The 21,457-nt window shown below is 41.4% G+C and overlaps 2 protein-coding genes across 2 annotated transcripts in view; one reads left to right on the forward strand and one right to left on the reverse strand.

The window, feature by feature from the left end:
- LOC109621728 (uncharacterized) overlaps positions 1-21,457 on the reverse strand; it is a 634,920-nt gene that overhangs the window by 103,709 nt on the left and 509,754 nt on the right. The window lies entirely within an intron of this gene.
- Positions 1-21,457, forward strand: part of LOC115257293 (parkin coregulated gene protein) — a 62,796-nt gene that overhangs the window by 21,862 nt on the left and 19,477 nt on the right. The window contains exon 3 of the mRNA XM_029856754.2: positions 17,109-17,220. Coding sequence (XP_029712614.2) covers positions 17,109-17,220 — 112 coding nt within the window. The remainder of the gene's footprint in view (positions 1-17,108; positions 17,221-21,457) is intronic.

The raw sequence follows: 21,457 nt of genomic DNA on the forward strand, positions 1-21,457 counted from the left end.
CAACTATGAGGTTTGAAAACGCAATGACCGACACTTCAGTTGGAAGTTTCCGCCCAATGTAGATACAAGCGATCGTGAAGAGGGGTCTAACGGAAGAACCGTCGAACAGAGCGCTGTCTTGTGTCCTAACCGTCGATGAGGACAGATCGATCCAGTGATCCAGCCACGACTGAAATCCCGACGTTATATGACCGCCTCGTGGTCGTAAGAGTATTGAAGTGCGATCGAGAGTGAACCCCTCTGGGCCGGTGGACCGAAGATCGGCTATAGACTGGCTAAAGTGGTGTAATTTGGATGTTGGTAGTTCTTAGCCGGTGATTAGTGGCCAATGTGAGCTAAGAAGGGCTAATAGCTCAGTGAGAATGTCACCCGTGAAACCGTGAGCCGCGGGGAGTGGTAATCGCAAGGGTAATCGTGACCTTTCTCCCCTCGGCGAGAAAAGTGGTCCGGTACCAAGCCGATAGCTACCGCCACGCGTGAGCGAGAATGTCAGCAGCAGACCGGTCTGGATAGCGGCGGAAGAAACCCCTTCCCAACCTAAATTGCAGTCTCGGATAGGGAAGCAAGGCAAGCTGCTGAGAGTAAAGAGAAATGAGGAATAAACTTGAGCAGTGACGTATAAGATTTGAGGAGCGCGTGGGAAGTGAACAGTAGTGAGTATTGAAAAGTGAATATTGAGGAATGAAAAGTTTGAATCTGGTAGTAGTGAGGAGTGTGAAGTGAGCAATTGAGAGTCAGAAGTGCATATCCATATGGTATGGGTATCCATATATTTTCAAAAACCGGAAGCCGTTATTTTAGAATGATTTTTAAATGACGTCGGACATCAATTTTCGACATCCATTCGTGGAGCCTGATCCGAGAACACCCAGAATGTGAGACCATTTGGACAGGGAATCCCACTGTGTTCTCGTATCCGCTGTTACTCTGCAAATTTTGAATCAGTTGAATTGAATATTCGTGCATGGCCGGATACTGTAGGTATCTGATACCTGGTATGTACCTGGTTGCATACACAAAAAATTAAGCTGATCAATTCAATACTGACTAGGTTATAGCTAATTTTCTCTTCGTGCTAACAATAAATTCACCTTAGCACTTGTCCAGACGCGAACAGTGTTGGAACTCAAATCGCGTTTTTCTCGGATTGCTGTTTTGAAATATGGGACAACTATGCTGAACATGGCATGCTGAAATTCCTGAAACGCAGATTGCGACATAGTCCTAGACATAGTCATAATTGTTGCGAGATGGTGTGTTACCATTTGGGTGGTTTACCCTATAGCAAATTCTGAGCAACAGAGAGAACAAGCAGATAGACCCATACTGCTGTTCGGTATGAATTATTTTCGCACGGCTACGTACAAGTGCTATAAAACGATATTCGATAATTTATGTTATGTTCTTTTTCCAATCAGAATTATGTTTTATGTATAGTTTGATGTACTAGATTAAGAATACCATTCCAATAAATCCTAAATCATCTGCTTAAACCTAAAAGTAAACTTAAAAGCTAGGCATGCATCTGAATAAAACACTCCTAAAGCAACGGTCAAATTAAAGAACACAGAACACACCTTGTTAAACAGAAAGTCTCTCTAATAAAGACAAATCAATCAATCAACCTTGTTAAACACTAGGTACATACACTTTACATACAAAATATTGCCAACTAGATCGGATTAAAAATAATTTTCACGAGGAAAGAGGAACGAAAAGAACCAGACTCATAAAAGGGAAGATCGAAGGTATCTATTGGGTTGTAACGAAACTAAGTAGAAGATTTTTTCCACACGGACAGTGAGCCAAGACAGTCGTTTTTCTAAAAAGTTTTATAAGTGCTGAGCCATCAAGATCAAGCCACGTTGGAGTATCCAACGATTAAAGTTTTCGAAAGTGGAAAAGTGTTTGGAGCTCGGAAGATAAATTGAATCAGGACCCATTTGGTTAAAGACCTCGCTGTTTAGCGTTGAGCACTCGCCGGTCCCATAGTACCGTCGGCTAGTTCGAATTGGACGGTGCTGAAGCCGTGCACATCATGTGACGAATCTCGGCTGCGACCTACCCCTTTGAGCACGTGGGTTCCTCGTGGGGGTCGAGCGACGTTTGAAGCAAGGCCGATAAGCATCGATCCAACGAGAGAGTCCGGCGCTGACCGGGCATCCCGGAGAGGCCCCTTTCTCTTCATCCGACGAGAGCACTCGTCGACATCCGATCCAGCTTCCCAGTGGTTCCCGATCTATCACGCCGGCCGGCCAACAGGTACACTTCACACATTCCCACACCACACACACGTAGCGTAAGTACAGTGAAAATAAAGTGTACAGAAAAGACCGATCAAGTTGTGTTGCTTTTTGATCAGCCATCATTCACATCCGTTGTCTAAGCCGACCCTGAGAAGAGGCGGGTGTAGCCCACCCCGGACGGCTTCCGCGGCTGGACCAGAAGCCAGGGGATTCCGAGTGTCAGGGCCCTTCTGGCCTCAACACTCTAGACAGGAATTGTTCTCTAGTAACAGGTGAGAATTCGATACAGTGTTGCTAGGGCAGTTGTACAGTCAGGACTGTAGGAATCCCAGAGCTAATGTGATTGTGCATAATTGAGGGTGTTGGCGAATATCTCAGGCGTATTAAAAAAAAACTCCAAACTTTTTTCGACAAAGTTTTGGCGCTAGAATTGATCTACCGGACTAAAGCAACTAACATCCATTTATTTGGCAATTTGGTAGCGCGCTCGACCTCCTGTCGAACTTAACTGAAGATGGCACTTTTCTATCTGTTTTGTATCCCGATAAAGAGAATTTTCTAACTTTACTCAACTGGCGACACCTAGTGGCAAGATCATCAACTAATTGGAGAATCACTAGATTGCTTTTGACTTTATGAAGACATTTTCCGAAGAGACCATTATTCCACATAATCTGAATCATGATAGAGATATCGCATGTGATAAGCTTTCGAAGCTTCTAGTGACGAGTGTACATAGTAGACTGGGTCAACAAAGTCGATTTTTCGGAACAAAGCTTTCTCGATTCATTTTAGCGTCCAAAGCAACTGTGCAAAATTTGGGAGCGATTGGTTGCGTCCCCGTATTCCGCTTTGTGATTGAAATTTGTATGGAATTTAGTATGGGAAAACGTGCTTTTTTGCATTTTTCTCATAAATTGAAATTTTTCGTCTAAAACGATCTAAACAATGACGTTAAAGTATAGCCTAGGATATGCCGAAAAACTTTGCCGAAGACCGCAAAGTGATCTGGCACTTGTGAAAAAAGTTATAACGTACAGATTGCCCAGTTGTGCTTAACATTTAACATGTAAAGGAATAACATCAATAATGAAATCTCAATTTTTGGCCTAAGTTACCAGGCAAATAACTTTTTTCACAAGTATCGGATCACTTTGCGGTCTTCGGCAAAGTTTTTCGGCTTATCCTAGGCTATACTTTAACGTCATCAGTTATATGGTATTAGACAAAAGAATTCAATTTATGAGTAAAATTTAAAAAAGTACGTTTTCCCATACTAACTTCCATACAAATTTCAATCGCAATGCGGAATACGGGGACGCAACCAATCGGTCCCAAATTTTGCACAGCTGTTTTGGACGCTAACATGAGTTGAAAAAGCTTTGTTCCGGGTTGATACGATCAAATATAAAGTTTCTCCATACAACGTTGACCCACTCTAGTACATAGCAACTACTTCGGTTCAACTGTACTAGGTAGACTCTTTTGAAAGAATATGATTGGGTTTGGCCAAAATCATACAAATTCAACTAGAGGGAAGCGAGACCTGAAATGGTAGATCTCTTCTAGTATCATAACTTTGTCAAAGAATTGCTATCAACATTTGAAACGTTCGCGTACATCCCCTATTAGACGAAATTCCATAAACTCTAGGATTCCTACAATACGATGAACCGTGTAACTGAAATCCGTAAAGCTGGAGTCAGTGCAGAAAGAATCCGTGTATTTGGAGTCTAGAGTTTATAATATAAACAGTATACTGCGCAATGCTAGGGAACTAGAATTTTTGGCCACAATCAACCAGAGGAGTCAGACTAAAACAAACAGACAAACGCTCGAGAAAAAATCCTGCAACTTTCCGAGCAACTACTGCGCACACAAGGAAGCACTACCAGTCCAATAAAAATAGTTTGGGCAACTTGATAAACTTTAGGCGCTTCTTTTCATACTTTCGATTGGTCGGTTTGACTTGGTTGCCCAACATGCAAACAAGAAATCAGATGACGACGACGACGACGAGACAAACGGAAATAGTTTTGGACCAGAGCTGCACGCTCCCACTGAGAATTTACGGCTCCCTACTTCAGTTGACTTTTGCGAGAAGGAGGAAGAGGAGGAGACACTGTTGCATTTGCTTGTTTTTTTTCCGAGCTTGTTCTCGGAAACGGAAGTCAGAGAATGTCAACGTCAACTTTCGATTTGTGACTTTGCTCGACATCGACAATGTTTATGTTAATGACTCGGTGTTTCCTGGTTAGCCCCAGATGGGTTCTATTTATATGACATATGGTAAAGTTGCCAGTTTTGCTGATAGCAGAAAGGCAAAGCAAAACTGGCAACTTTACCATATGTCATTCCACCATAAATATTGCCACCACAATCAAGCTTCATACATAGTTAGGATCGAACGATCTGCCTATTGGCTAGTGCCGTGTGATGATTCATCGTAAAAATACAAGTAAAAAACAGCATTTTGGTTGAAGTCGCAAATCCGGCAGTACTTCCAGCTTGGAAGTGTTGCCGTATTTGCGGCATCAATCAAAATATTGTTTTTAAATGTACTTATGGCTTATGGCACTAGTCAACAGATCGTAGTAATAGTAGTCTATGCTAATCATCATTGCTAAATTATACCAGGCTTTGAGGCTCGTGGTCTTCAAAAGCAAACGATGGGGTCTCATGAACGTCTCATGTAACGGTTAACGACTAAATAGTGCGATAAGATTCAATTTTTTTCATGTCGATAACTGGAATCATCTTGAAAACGTGAATTTATTTTAAAAGCACAACACAATCATTTCCGACAGAAGAGGACTATAAGTTTGATTAAAATCAAACTCATTTCCTTGTGGAGAAAGTTCCACGCCTGTCTTCATCAAGCAGCTTCCGGCCGGCGGTGGCAGCGACCCACTGCATTGTACGGGGTTTCATGTTTTCAAACAATTAATTAATTCCCACGCAAAGCCGTAAAACAACAGCAAACGGCTCGCCTATCCCGAAGGGATAGAAAATTGAATGAATCTCTAGCTTTCGATGGGTTCTTCCGGTTTTTCCTAGCGCCAGCACCAGCGTGGGTTCATGGAACTTCTGCCGGACTAGGAAAAATTAAAGAGTTGACTCATGGTGTCTACTTTAATTCGTTGTTTCTAGCTGGGTTAAATACAAATTTAGGAGACTATAAATTATTTTTTAAAGACAATGAGCTTCAGAAAAATACTACATTTAAGGTAACCTTATATCGAATGTGAAGCCGTAGAAGTGCAATCAACTCGAGTTAAATCGAAGCGCCATTTTTTCTTCAGTGTACGAATGTTGACATTGAAAAGGCAAAATTTGACATTTGATAAACGATGGCAAATGTGGAGCGAAAATGGTATGATGGTTAGAACAAGGAAAGGATTCTCCTGAGAACCATAACAGGAATCTCCACAGAATCCTGACAGTATGCTACACAAAACCCTAACAGGATGCTCCTCTCCTGAGAGGATTCACTTCAGAATCCAGAGAGGAAGATCTAAAGATTTCTGGGAGGATTCTCCACAGAATCCTGAGAGGATTTTTCACAGAATCCTGAGAGGATTCTTTACAGAATCCTGAAATGATTTTCCATAGTATCCTCAGAGGATTCTCCACAGAATCCTGAGGGGATTCTCTACAGAATCCTGGGATGATTCTCCACAGAATCCTGAGAGGTTTCTCCACGGTATCCAGAGAGAATCCATCAAAGATTCCGTAGAGGATTCTCCACAGAATTCCGGGAGGATTCTCCATAGAACTAGGAGTGGGGTTTCCACATAATCCTGATAGGATTGTCCGCATAATCTTGAGAAAATTCTCCAAAGAATCCGGAGGAAATTCTCGACTGAATCCTGAGAGGATTCTCCACAGAATCCTGATAGGATGCTCCACAGAATCCTGTGAGAATTCTCCACTGAATGCTGAATTCTCACAAAATCCGGAGGGGTTTCTTCACAGAATCCTGAGAGGTTTCGCCAAAGAATTCAGAGAGTATTTTCCTCATAATTACGAGAGGGTTCTCCACAGAATCCGGGAGAATTCTCCCCTGAATCTGGGAGGATTTTCCCTTGAATCCGAAAGCGTTTTCCATAGAACCCTGAGAGGATTCTCTACAGAATACTCGGAGGCTTCTCCATAGTGTCCGGAGAGGGTTCCTCAAAGAATTCGGAGAGGATTCTCCAAAGACTTCCAATAGGGTTGTCCGCAGAATCACGAGAGGATTCTCCACAGAATCCTGAGAGAATTCTCCACAGAATCCTGAGAGAAATCTTCACTCAATCCTGAGAGGATTCTCCACAGAGTCTCAAGAGGATTCTCCACATTATCCAAAGACGATGCTATTCATAATCAAGTAAGGATTCTCCATAGAATCTGAGAGGATTCTCCATAGAATCTGAGAGGATTTTCCACTGATTACAGGAGGATCCTTCACAGAATCTTGAGAGGATTCGCCACAGAATCCAGAGACGATTCTACGCATAATTATGGGAAGGTTGTCCATAGAATCCAGGAGAATAATCTCCTGAATCTGGGAGGATTCTCCACTTAATCCGACAGGATTCTCCACAGAATCCTGAGAGGACTCTGCACAGAATTCTGAGAGAATTTTCCACAAAATCCTGAGAGAATTCTCCACAGAACCCGGAGAGGATTCTCCAGAGAATCCTGACAGGATTCTCCATTGAATCCAACGAAGATTCTCCACAGAATCAGACGAGGATTCCCCTTGATATCTGGAGAGAGTTCATCAAAGAATTCGGAGAGGATTGTGCACAAAATCCCGAGAGGATTTCCACGTAATTCCAATAGAATTGTCTGCATTACATTTAAGTTACATTTGAGTATCACGCCGAGGACCTGGGATCGAATCCCACTCCTCCCACAAACTCGCAAAATGTGGGTTCTTCCTTCGGAAGGGAAGTAAAGCGTGGGTCCCGAAATGAACTAGCTGAGGGCTAAAAATCTCGTTAATACAGATACAAAAAAAAAAATGGCAAACAATGTCAGCTCATCGTAGGTAAAAATGATAATTTCACAAATTATTTCAAATAAGCTGATTTTGTGCCACTTTGACAGTGCTCATATCATTCAGAATCTTCACAGAGCCGTGAAAATGTGTAACCTTTCCTGTTCTTACTTACTTTTTTCCACAAATCATCGTCTTCCAAAAATCTCACAGCATTGCACCGTACGATAACCAAAGCAAGGATCTACTTAACGTAGAAAACAGAACAAATTGCAATTTAATTATCTGACTCTTTCTACAACTCCGCTCTGTGTGCCCCCATTCGTCAAGCCAATATTTACACTTCACAGGATAAAACTGCGGCGCTTTGTTGTTGGCACGCTAAGACTCTTCGATACTTTTATTCCCAACTGGCTGGCCGCCGCCCGAGTGGGAATCCTTTGTTCGCACAACTTCTGCCCAAAGAAAGAAAGCATAGGAAAGGAACCGTTTAATCCGTTCTCGCGCTCGGGGTCATCAGGGCTACCAACCGTGCCGAGCGCAATAATCATCCTCTGGCTAACGAAGCCTTTTTTTTATTTTTTTCGGTTCGTTTCATATTCTGAAAAACAAAGAACCAGCGTGAAAAACAAAGAATGAAGATGCAAAGAATGTTCGCTAGATGTTGTCTAGATGACGCCACTAAACATTTGGCTTCCAGAGAATAGAAAGCAGTAGCCATTCTTTCTCTTTTAGAAAAAGCGCTTTTGGCGCCCTCCCAAAGGACAATGAATCACAACCGTCTGCTCCCTCGGTTTTAGGTATGGCTAATTTCAAAATGGCGAAGGAGGGAGGAATGGTGCGGCTGACTGCCTGTTGCGGTTCGTTGTGCGATACGCTGCTAAAACTTTAGGGGATTTTTATCATAAAGCTCCATCAAGCCATGGTAGCAGCAAGATAATGATGATTATGATTGATGATGGAGCGCGCTTATACGGCCACACAAACACAACTCTACAATGACAGCCATTGCGAAAGAACGGGGTTTGCTTTGTTCTCACCACCACCGCAGAGGTTCATTCCATCAGTCGGGCGGAACGGGAAGGATGATCCAATTACAGAGGGAGATTATCAATGATAAAAATTAACTTGTTGAATTTGTGAGAGGAGGATCAGTTTCACCGCGTGGGAATGCGCGGTGACAAAATTGACAGATTGTGATTGATGTCCATGGATGGACGGTCAAATCGATTGTTTTGGGAAGGGTGGTTAGCTCTTTTTTCTGGGAAAACAATCATGTTACACATAATTATCATCAACAAACTGTAATGAGAAGCAAGCTGCACATAACCATTATCTTCCTGAAATAGCGGATAAAATAAAAAAAAAAAAACAAAAAAAAAACATGAAAGATGAGGATCTACCTTCAGAGGCTGAACTTTTTCTTTCGAAAGAGGGCAGAGAAGTGGGAGCACGCCAGTGCTGCTCTCTCGATAATAAGGATAATGTTTGAAGCAAAGTGATTATATACGCAGGTCCTCTAGAGCATCTATTTAAACAAAAACAAAAAAAAAAAACGGGTGCTCTAGTGCATCTTTAAAAAAAACGACTGGGAAGTTAAATATAAATAAATGAAAAGGTGTTTGCATGTAATTTTGTTTGCTAACCGCTTATGCTATAACAGAAAATTGGCCCTACCTTACTTTAGAGTTACCTTGGCTTACACAATTTGCTTCAGTATACACAACATTAAATGCTCACAAATATATTCTAGGCGCAAAAAAAAAAAGAAAAAAAAACTCAACACCTTCCACCGTCTCCGCTGATGAACAAGGCTGGAAGTTTAGGGAAGCGATCATGAAGGGAAATTAATTAATTCTGTATACACTTCCTAATTTTGGAAGTGATTAGGCAGCAACAGATTACTTTAATGGTGCTTAGGATGTAGCCATAGCAATTCCTGCAAAAGAGCCTCATTGTTGTACAGATAATAATAATATGATTATTTTTTTTTGAATATAAATTACTGTCTCTAGGATTTTGCTCACGAACTCCTTAAAACAAACATTATTATATGGAAGTTTCACCGTAACTCCATATAGATTGCTTCTGATATTTCAAAAAAAACTTCAAGAAATAACAGAGAAGAAATTAAATAAAATATATTTCAGAAAAATATATATAAAAACAAATTCTATCAAAATCCAAAAGGAATTTGTTGCGGTGAGACAATTGCCTTCACGTATTGATGGAGGACGGTTTAGAGAAATGCATGTGGAACATTTCGAAATTTTACAGTAAAGCTTCAAGAATTTCTTGAATAAAATTCCATCCAACTTTGAGTTTACAAGAATATTCACCCCTTGTCAAAACGTTTTTCCGGAAATGTTAGAAAAATCAGTTAAAATGAATTTCAGAGCACTTTTTCGTTGAAATTTTTGATACGATGTGTAAGATAACATTTAGATTTTGAAATAAAAACAGCCCTGACTGGGTTGTTGCCGAGCAAATTCGTACAGAATAGTTATTTATGTAACGAGTTGCAAAAAGTTGATTTTTTCAGCACGAGTCGTACATTTATCCAACGAGGCTTGCCGAGTTGGATAAATACGAAGAGTGCTGCAAAATCGAATTTTGCAACGAGCTCCACCCGAACAGGAATGAATAACTGACACATAACTGGAGCATACCAAGTCAGGTATCATATTAAAACCAGGTATTGGTCGGTTGTCCAGGTATTGAAAATAACTTATTTTGGTATTTTGTAGGTATTGTTAGAATACCTCAACGAGTTATTATTTTGGTTTTGAGGACTGTTTGAGGTATTATTCAATTATGGAAAAATCACTATTTGTATGGAAAAATCGGCGATTATTATTTAGGTATTACTATACCTGAAGTCATTATTCGCGTGTTATGCACAGGAAATACATCAGTTATAATACCTCTTATGCAGGACTTCTTAATACCTCATTCAGGTTGTACCTATTCGTTTTTCCATACCTGAGTTTGTTATTCTTCAGCTATTTTCTCCTGCTCGTGCATACAAAGTTTTATGCAATGATTTTTTCATAATGCTCATTTGAGTTGCACGATTTTTTCATAATGCTTATTTGAGTTGCATAATATTCATAATGCAGGATTCTGTGGAGAATCCTCTCCGGATTCTGTGGAGAATCCTATCCGGATTCTGTAGAGAATCCTATCCGGATTCTGTGGAGAATCCTGTCAGGATTCTGTGGAGAATCCTCTCCAGATTCTGTGGAGAATCTTCTCAGGTTTCTGTGGAGAATCCTCTCAGGTTTCTGTGGAGAATCCTCTCCGGATTCTGTGGAGAATCCTCTCCGGATTCTGTGAAGAATCCTCTCCGGATTCTGTGGAGAATCCCCTCCGGATTCTGTGGAGAATCCTCTCCGGATTCTGAGGAGAATCCTCTGAGGATTCTGTAGAGAATCCTCTCCGGATTCTGTGGAGAATCCTCTCCGGATTCTGTGGAGAATCCTATCCGGATTCTGTAGAGAATCCTGTCCGGATCCCGAGTAGAAGGGAACAGCAACAGCATAATAAAATGTGTTATTTTGGAAAAATAACTGAGTAGCGGAAAGAGTTATTTTCATGATATTTACATATCCTGTTATAAACTTGTCTGTCATAAGCGGCAAAATAACAAATATTATAACAAAATATGTTCCTGGAAGACATGTTTAATAACATGTTTTGTTAGTTTCAATAACAACTTAATAACAGCGAATTTTGAAAATATTTCAATAAAAAAATTTGATATGAATAAATACGTTATTGATAACAATCTGAAAACAAAATTTGCTTTTTTTCTGTTGCGGATAGGAACTCCTCCAAAGTCCCATATGCATTCAATGGGATACGCAACAATAGGATCTATTTTTAAATGTTTCATTCATAATTGGGACGCTATTGTTGTCGCAAGCGATTTCTTTCGTCGATGAATTCCACCAGTTGATCCAAAATGTTTCATAAAATGGCTAACACTCTATTACACTCTCTATTTTCGTATTCATACCTAACTGAAACTGGGACAAAAAAAGGTTTACTTTTCAAAGTGCTTATAAAACAAAAGGCTGATAAGTTGGCACTGTAACGTAATGTCAGTAAGAAGAGGAACTGATGACAAAATAATATTTTCTCTCACAAATTCTCACGGAATGCTGTGAACAACAAAAATCTCGAATGGTGTAATTTTGATTGCAAAGCTAGTAATGTCGTAATATTAATGATCAAATATTTGTACTTGTCTCAATGACACAATAATAACTGAACTTGTTCTACAACAAAACATGTTATTGACATGTAATTTAGAGAAAATATACCAAGAGCACGATCATAACAAAATAAGATTGCCCAACAGAACATGTTATGGAACGGTGATGACTTAATAAATTAATAATAACAAACCGAGATATAAAAACAGATTTTGTGATTCCGTTGTTATTATTTTGATATTTTCCTCTGCTTGGGATTCTGTGGAGAATCCTGTCCGGATTCTGTGGAGAATCCTGTCAGGAGTCTGTGGAGAATCCTGTCAGGATTCTGTGGAGAATCCTGTCAGGATTCTGTGGAGAATCCTGTCAGGATTCTGTGGAGAATCCTGTCAGGATTCTGTGGAGAATCCACGCAGGATTCTGTGGAGAATCCTCTCTGGATTCTGTGGAGAATCCTCTCTGGATTCTGTGGAGAATCCTCTCTGGATTCTGTGGAGAATCCTCTCTGGATTCTGTGGAGAATCCTCTCTGGATTCTGTGGAGAATCCTCTCAGGATTCTGTGGAGAATCCTCCCAGGATTCTGTGGAGAATCCTCTCAGGATTCTGTGGAGAATCCTCTCAGGATTCTGTGGAAAATCCTCTCAGGATTCTGTGGAGAATCCTCTCAGGATTCTGTGGAGAATCCTCTCAGGATTCTGTGGAGAATCCTCTCAGGATTCTGTGGAGAATCCTCTCAGGATTCTGTGGAGAATCCTCTCAGGATTCTGTGGAGAATCCTCTCAGGATTCTGTGGAGAATCCTCTCAGGATTCTGTGGAGAATCCTCTCAGGATTCTGTGGAGAATCCTCTCCGGATTCTGTGGAGAATCCTCTCCGGATTCTGTGGAGAATCCTCTCCGGATTCTGTGGAGAATCCACTCATGATTCTGTGGAGAATCCTCTCAGGATTCAGGATTCTGTGGAGAATCCTCTCATGATTCAGGATTCTGTGGAGAATCCTCTCAGGATTCTGTGGAGAATCCTCTCAGGATTCTGTGGAGAATCCACTCATAATTCTGTGAAGAATCCTCTCAGGATTCTGTGGAGAATCCTCTCAGGATTCTGTGGAGAATCCTCTCAGGATTCTGTGGAGAATCCTCTCCAGATTCTGTGGAGAATCCTCTCCAGATTCTGTGGAGAATTCTCTCAGGATTCTGTGGAGAATCCTCTCAAGATTTTGTGGAGAATCCTCTCAGGATTCTGTGGAGAATCCTCTCCGGATTCTGTGGAGAATCCTCTCCGGATTCTGTGGAGAATCCACTCATGATTCTGTGGAGAATCCTCTTAGGATTCAGGATTCTGTGGAGAATCCTCTCAGGATCCTGTGGAGAATCCACTCATAATTCTGTGAAGAATCCTCTCAAGATTTTGTGGAGAATCCTCTCAGGATTCTGTGGAGAATCCTCTCAGGATTCTGTGGAGAATCCTCTCCGGATTCTGTGGAGAATCCTCTCCGGATTCTGTGGAGAATCCACTCATGATTCTGTGGAGAATCCTCTTAGGATTCAGGATTCTGTGGAGAATCCTCTCAGGATCCTGTGGAGAATCCACTCATAATTCTGTGAAGAATCCTCTCAGGATTCTGTGGAGAATCCTCTCAGGATTCTGTGGAGAATCCTCTCAGGATTCTGTGGAGAATCCTCTCAGGATTCTGTGGAGAATCCTCTCAGGATTCTGTGGAGAATCCTCTCAGGATTCTGTGGAGAATTCTCTCAGGATTCTGTGGAGAATCCTCTCAGGATTCTGTGGAGAATAGGGATGTAGTACCGGTAGTACCGGTACCGAAATTACCGGTATTACCGACCAATTTTTGGTGCCGAAATACCGGTACTGACTGAGACTTGGTACCGGTACTTTCGGTACCGTAAAATCTCTCCCGAAGTGCTGAAATCCGGTCATTAGTATACCCGATTTGCAATGGAAATAAAAGAAAACAATTAAACCAATTACTTTGACAAACACACATTTCATATATTCAACCTTTCTGCAAATCCAGCATATCATAGCAATGATAGGTTTAGTGAACGTTGAATTTTGGAAATAGATTTACTAGCTTAGAATAAAACTTGTTAAATTAGGGTTTCTTGTTATTTCTTCAGTTTTTAAAATCCGTTGATTGCATCAACTAGGAAAATTTGATTTTATTCGGTCTTCACCTTGCAGCTATCTAACAGATAGCATCTTTTTGATTTTGGAACATGTGAGGTTGTTCCTGTTTCATTTTAGACTTACCGCTGCTTGTGAAGCTGCGCAGAAGCTAAATAATAGCTCCAAAACAGTTTCATACAACTCATTTCTTTCTATCCTTTTATCTATCTATATTTTTGATTAATTTAGTATTTTCTGGTTAGCTTTTATGACTTTCCGGGCCGGAATTCACTAATGCCTGGAAAATTGTGGATTTGCTGTGCGAATAAATAACTTTTCATTGTAGTGAAAAATTTCCCAGTACCGGTATTTTACCGGTACTACCGGTACTGTAAGCCTCAGTACCGAAATACCGGTACTCACCAAAAGTGGTCGGTACTGCGACCCCTAGTGGAGAATCCTCTCGGGATTCTGTGGAGAATCCTCTCGGGATTCTGTGGAGAATCCTCTCGGGATTCTGTGGAGAATCCTCTCGGGATTCTGTGGAGAATCCTCTCGGGATTCTGTGGAGAATCCTCTCGGGATTCTGTGGAGAATCCTCTCGGGATTCTGTGGAGAATCCTCTCGGGATTCTGTGGAGAATCCTCTCGGGATTCTGTGGAGAATCCTCTCGGGATTCTGTGGAGAATCCTCTCGGGATTCTGTGGAGAATCCTCTCGGGATTCTGTGGAGAATCCTCTCGGGATTCTGTGGAGAATCCTCTCGGGATTCTGTGGAGAATCCTCTCGGGATTCTGTGGAGAATCCTCTCAAGATTTTGTGGAGAATCCTCTCAGGATTCTGTGGAGAATCCTCTCTGGATTCTGTGGAGAATCCTCTCAGGATTCTGTGGAGAATTCTCTCCGGATTCTGTGGAGAATCCTCTCCGGATTCTGTGGAGAATCCTCTCCGGATTCTGTGGAGAATCCTCTCCGGATTCTGTGGAGAATTCTCTCCGGATTCTGTGGAGAATCCTCTCCGGATTCTGTGGAAAATTCTCTCCGGATTCTGTGGAGAATCCTCTCCGGATTCTGTGGAGAATCCTCTCCGGATTCTGTGGAGAATTCTCTTCGGATTCTGTGGAGAATCCTCTCCGGATTCTGTGTAGAATCCTCTCCGGATTCTATGTAGAATCCTCTCCGGATTCTGTGTAGAATCCACTCCGGATTCTGTGGAGAATCCTCTCAGTCTTATGTGGAGAACCCTCTCAGGATTCTGTGGAGAATCCTCTCAGGATTCTGTGGAGAATCCTCTCAGGATTCGGTGGAGAATCCTCTCAGGATTCGGTGGAGAATCCTCTCAGGATTCGGTGGAGAATCCTCTCAGGATTCGGTGGAGAATCCTCTCAGGATTCGGTGGAGAACGAGCGAGAAAAAAGAAAAGGCTGCGCACGCAAGTTCTTGCATCTCCTCTGGATGAGAGCTTGCAGCTGCTTTGTAAGAGAGCTTGCAGCTCCTCTGGAAGAGAGCTTGCAGCTCCTCTGGAAGAGAGCTTGCAGCTCCTCTGGAAGAGAGCTTGCAGCTCCTCTGGAAGAGAGCTTGCAGCTCCTCTGGAAGAGAGCTTGCAGCTCCTCTGGAAGAGAGCTTGCAGCTCCTCTAGAAGAGAGCTTGCAGCTCCTCTGGAAGAGAGCTTGCAGCTCCTCTGCAAGAGAGCTTGCAGCTCCTCTGGAAGAGAGCTTCAAGCTGCTCTGGAAGAGAGCTTCCAGCTCCTCTCCAAGAGCATTTCCTGCTCCTTTAGAAGAGAGCTTGCAGCTTCTCTGGAAGAGAGCTTCTAGCTCCTCTGGAAGACAGCTTCCAGCTCCTCTGGAAAGTAACTTCCAGCTTTTTAAAATCCTACTTTTATACAAAAGAAGAAGAGCAAGATTTTTAATCCTGCTTTTATAAAAAAGTTGTTTTTTTTTTTCAAATTACCCTGCAGAGCTTTGAGCTCTAACATGTCTGAAAGAGAACTGCCTTGCTTTTGAAATGAGATGCTGTCCAGTATATTTTTTGTATTAAAAGCGTTCCCAAGAACTTTTACATGAAAATATAATTTTGTTTTACCTTGATTCAAATGAAAATCTATGTTTTCCTCTTTTGAGCTTACCTGAAATGAGATAAAGAAAATAAGAAATGTATTAGTTCTAAAAACATGGAATTTCTGAAGGAATCATTGATAGAATATCTGGAAGAACCGAACAACCCTCAGTAGGTATACATAGAAGAATTTCTTGGAAAATATCTCGAAAAATGATAAGGAATAGAATTTGGAGTGCATTCTGCAGTAATAGCTGGGACAACATTTGGAAAAATTTATTAAGCATCCCCCCCAAAAATGTTTGGATGAATCTCTTAATAAATCTAAAGCTATTTTTAGAGGAATACTTTAAGGAACTTTTAGATAATCCTCTGGAGGAACTTTCAGAAGATTTTCTTGAGACCTTTTTAGAGGAGTATCTAAATAAATGACTGAGCAAATTCCTGAATATATAGAGTAATGCCTGAAGGAACCTCTTGGGAAATTTAAACAATAATTTCTCAAATTTCATTGCAGGACAAATTTCTAAAAAATAACGAGAGAGGATCTCTGAAAAATATCGCCTGGAATGACATCCTTTGGGTAAAAAGCATTGGAGGATTTCCTGGAAAAACTCCTCTAAAGTTTAGAAAAATTTCTTAAAAATATTCTAAAAGATTTTTGGAAGAAAAAAAAAACAAATATAAACTTCTTAAGGAAATTCTGATAATATTACAGAAGAAATTATTGAACAAATTGTTTGAAGAAATGCATGAAAAATCCATACATGAACTTCTGTAGCAATTCTTAAATTTTCTAAAGAATCCCTGAAGTAATCCCAAGAGGAATTTCTTAAGGAATTTGTCAAGAAACCCGTAGACCAGTTTCAAGTTAAAACTTTTGAAACAGTTTGTTTGAAACTCCTGAAGAAGATCCAAGGAACATTCCTGGAGGAATTCCTTAAAGTCTCTATACATGTACAGGAATGCATTCTAATGGAAGAAGTTAGTTCGAAAAAAATGCACTCTTGCTTAAATCATTTTTCTGTAAAAAATCTATTTTTTTTATAAATCCTGGAAGAATTCTAAACAAATTTCTGACTCGAGGTAATCATGGATGATTTTTTCAAATAAGAGTAAATGGGAAGATATGTATTCTAAAATAATTCTCGGGAGATTCTTCAGAAGAATTCTGGTCCCTTCCGCGATACTTACAAAAAATAATCGTGAAAAAATAATTCATAGAAGGGTTTTACCGGAATAATTTAGAGTACAGTGCAGGATTCAAACTAATTACATTTTAGTTTTTATCGAACAATCCATCTGCATGCATTTACATCTCATCCCATTTTTTATTCTGCAACTCTCACAATTAGATATCGATTCCTATACCCTGCCGATAAACTCATCCGAAATGTTTTCTAACAACGAGGACGTTTTTTTTTTTTCTTTTTTTGTTCCTATTTGTATTTCATACAAATCCTGAACTCCTACTGCTACAGCTCCTCTGCTGCCTGCCGATGTTGATCCTGCCGGCCAAACGGGCCCTGAATACGAAAGATCCGGACGTTATAATTGCCACGTTGAGGGCCCTCCAGCAGCTGGTGCAAGCGGGTGAGTACTGTACTGTTGTATCCAACATCTATTGCTATCTAACTATGCAGTGTGTGTATGTGTGTTCATTGGTGTGTGCCCGGCACGGATATGTGAAAAGCCTTCAGGCAAGAACAGGATGAGAGTGGCCCGGTTTAGTGAATTTAGAAGGATGACGATGATGATGACTACGATAGTAGGAGGACCAGCTGGTCTCGTCCGAACCACACCGATGCGATGCGATGAATGTGCCAGTGTAGAGACAGAGAGTTGTGTAGGCATTATTATTTTACAACTGGGATCGATTGTAAAAGTTTGGGATGGTATCTACCGACTGGAGCATGGTCGATGGTTTCCCATCTTCTGGGGCTGGGAGTTGCGGCGTTTGGTGGTGGGGGTGAGACACAGGGCGAAGCGCATGCAGTCGGTCCCGGCCAATCGATATTGCTGCATAATTGAAAGATTGCCTGGATCGAGTGAGATAGGGGCTGGGATGATTGAGAGGTTCGCAATGTTGGACCATTTGGTCAGTAACTAACTCATCAACTCCAATGGCATTTGTTTTACAGAAATAAAGAAGGTAATTGGAGAACTGTTCATATTTATCAGAATCATCCGAATTTTTCACTTCTCACAGAAGTTTGAGAAAAATATCATAGAAGTTCCAGAAACTTCTCACAAAAATACGAGAACTTCGAAGGAACGCAGAAGTTTGAGAAACTTTCCAGAGAAGTTCGAGGAACTTCTCATAGAAATTCGAAGAAGTTTTCACAAAGTTCGAGGAACATCTCACAGAAATCCGAGAAACTTCTCACACAAATTCGATAAATTTCTCAACAGAAGATCCAGGAACTTGTCGCAAAGTTCGAAGAACTTCTTACAAAAACTCGAGGAACTTCTCACAGATGTTCGAGAAACTTCTCACAGAAGTTAAAGGATCTTCTCAACAGAAGTTCAAGGAACTTCGCAACAGAAGTTCTAAAAGCTTCTCAACAGAAGTTCGAGGAACTTCTCAGCAGAAGTTTAAAGAGCTTCTCAACAGAAGTACGAGAAACTTCTCAATGGGTGTTCGAGGAAGTGGTCGACAGAAGTTCGAACAACTTCTCAACAGAAGTTCGTGAAAATTCTCAGCAGAAGTTTAAGAATTTTCCTAACAGAAGTTTGAGGAACTTCTCAACGGCAGTTCGAGACTTCTCAACAGAAATTTGAGGAAGTTCTCACAAATGTTCGAGGAACTTTTCAACAGAAGTTCGAGGAACTTCTAAACAGAACTTCGAGGAACTTGTCAGCAGAAGTTCGAGGAACTTCTCAACAGAAGTTCGAGGATCATCTCAACAGAAGTTAGAGGAACTTCCCACAGAAATTCGAGGAACTTCTCACAGAAGTTCGAGGAACTTCTCACAGAAGTTGTAGGAACTTGTCACAGAAGTTCGAGGAACTTATCACAGAAGTTCGAGGAACTTGTCCCAGAAGTTCGAGGAACTTCTCACAGAAGTTCGAGGAACTTCTCACAGAAGTTCGAGGAACTTCTCACAGAAGTTCGAGGAACTTCTCACAGAAGTTCGAGGAACTTCTCACAGAAGTTCGAGGAACTTCTCACAGAAGTTCGAGGAACTTCTCACAGAAGTTCGAGGAACTTCTCACAGAAGTTCGAGGAACTTCTCACAGAAGTTCGAGGAACTTCTCACAGAAGTCCGAGCAACTTCTCACAGAAGTTCGAGGAACTTCTCACAGAAGTTCGAGGAACTTCTCACAGAAGTTCGAGGAACTTCTCACAGAAGTTCGAGGAACTTCTCACAGAAGTTCGAGGAACTTCTCACAGAAGTTCGAGGAACTTCTCACAGAAGTTCGAGGAACTTCTCACAGAAGTTCGAGGAACTTCTCACAGAAGTTCGAGGAACTTCTCACAGAAGTTCGAGGAACTTCTCACAGAAGTTCGAGGAACTTCTCACAGAAGTTCGAGGAACTTCTCACAGAAGTTCGAGGAACTTCTCACAGAAGTTCGAGGAACTTCTCACAGAAGTTCGAGGAACTTCTCACAGAAGTTCGAGGAACTTCTCACAGAAGTTCGAGGAACTTCTCACAGAAGTTCGAGGAACTTCTCACAGAAGTTCGAGGAACTTCTCACAGAAGTTCGAGGAATTTCTTAACAGAAGTTCGAGGAACTTCTCACAGAAGTTCGAGGAACTTCTCAACAGAAGTTCGAGGAACTTCTCAACAGAAGTTCGAGGAACTTCTCAACAGAAGTTCGAGGAACTTCTTAACAGAAGTTCGAGGAACTTCTCAACAGAAGTTCGATGAACTTCTCAACAGAAGTTCGAGGAACTTCTCAACAGAAGTTCGAGGAACTTCTCAACAGAAGTTCGAGGAACTTCTCCACAGAAGTTCGAGGAACTTCTCCACAGAAGTTCGAGGAACTTCTCCACAGAAGTTCGAGGAACTTCTCCACAGAAGTTCGAAGAGCTTTTCAGCCGATGCTCGAGGAACTTCTCACAGAAGTTCGAGGAACTTCTCACAGAAGTTCGAGGAATTTCTCACAGAAGTTCGAGGAACTTCTCACAGAAGTTCGAGGAGCTTCTCACAGAAGTTCGAGGTACTTCATAACAGATGTTCGAGGAACTTCTCAACAAACTTCATTACAGATGTTCGAGGAACTCCTCAACAGATGCTCGAGAAACTTCTCAACAGAAGTTCGTGGAACTTCTCAGCAGAAGTTCGTGGAACTTCTCAACAGAAGTTCGAGGGACTTCTCAACAGAAGTTCGAGGGACTTCTCAACAGAAGTTCGAGGAATTTCTCAACAGAAGTTAGAGGAACTTCTCAACAGAAGTTAGAGGATCTTTTCAACAGAAGATCGAGGAACTTCTCAACAGAAGATCGAGGAACTTCTCAACAGAAGTTAGAGGGACTTCTCAACAGAAGTTCGAGGAACTTCTCAACAGAAGTTAGAGGAACTTCTCAACAGAAGTTAGAGGATCTTTTCAACAGAAGATCGAGGAACTTCTCAACAGAAGATCGAGGAACTTCTCAACAGAAGATCGAGGAACTTCTCAACAGAAGTTCGAGGAACTTTTCATCAGAAGTTCGAGGAACTTCTCAACAGAAGATCGAGGAACTTTTCAACAGAAGTTCGAGGAACTTTTCAACAGAGAATCGAGGAACTTCTCAACAGAAATTCCAGGAAATTCTCAACAGAAGTTCAAGGAACCTCTCAACAGAAGTTCAAGGAACTTCTCAACAGAAGTTCGAAGAATTTTTCAACAGAAGTTGGAGGAACCGTTCAACAGAAGTTCGAAGAAATTCTCAACAGAAGTTCGAGGAAATTCTCAACAGAAGTTCGAGGAACTTCTCACAGAAGTTCGAGGAACTTTTCACAGAAGTACGAGGAACTTCTCAACAGAAGTTCGAGGAACTTCTTAACAGAAGTTCGAGGAATTTCTTAACAGAAGTTCGAGGAACTTCTCATCAGAAGTTCGAGGAACTTCTCAACAGAAATTCGAGGAACTTCTCAACAGAAGTTCAAGGTACTTTTCGTGGAAGTTCGAAAAACTTCTCACAGAAGTTCGAGCAATTTTTCAAAGGGATTTTTAAGATCTTCTCATTGAAAAGAAGAAACTCTTCACAGCAGTTCGAGGAATTTCTTAAGGAATTTAGAATATTTTTTTTTAAATAATTTTCTGTAAATATGTGAGAATTCCTCGTAGTCGTTCTCATATTACCAATGACAAAGTAAACCCTTTGTTTTACAACCATAATGCTTCCCTGGCATTTTCCTGGTGCAACAAAGTAGATCAGCTCGTAAAACCATCGCAAAAATTTAATCTCCACGCTTTTCACTCAATCCTATCGCAGCGGGAACCATCATGGAAGAACTAGGCAACACTCGTCGTCGTCGTCCCATTTCTGCTCCACACACGTGCACGGGATGGGCTTCGGTCGGGACCATTTCACGATGGTTGGTATGGAATAGCTGCAGCAGCACAACACGAAATTTCTTCTCCCGAACCCGATAATAAAACCTAGGTCTCTCATCGCTAATGGCACCGAGCCACGTTTCCGTTCCATCTTGAGTAAGCACCATTTATTCGCTTCTTGGAAACAGAAACAACAGGTGTTCGCGTAATAAAAAAGCCATCAACGGCGGCGCGGCGTGGCGACGGCGACGATGTAGGAAACCATCGCCGCCACTGCGCTTTCCTTCGAGGAAATGGATCCTTCCTTTTCCTTTGAAGAGGATCATCCGTTGCCCACTCATTCGC

Source organism: Aedes albopictus, chromosome 1 (genome assembly GCF_035046485.1).
Source record: "Aedes albopictus strain Foshan chromosome 1, AalbF5, whole genome shotgun sequence".
Lineage (NCBI taxonomy): Eukaryota > Metazoa > Arthropoda > Insecta > Diptera > Culicidae > Aedes > Aedes albopictus.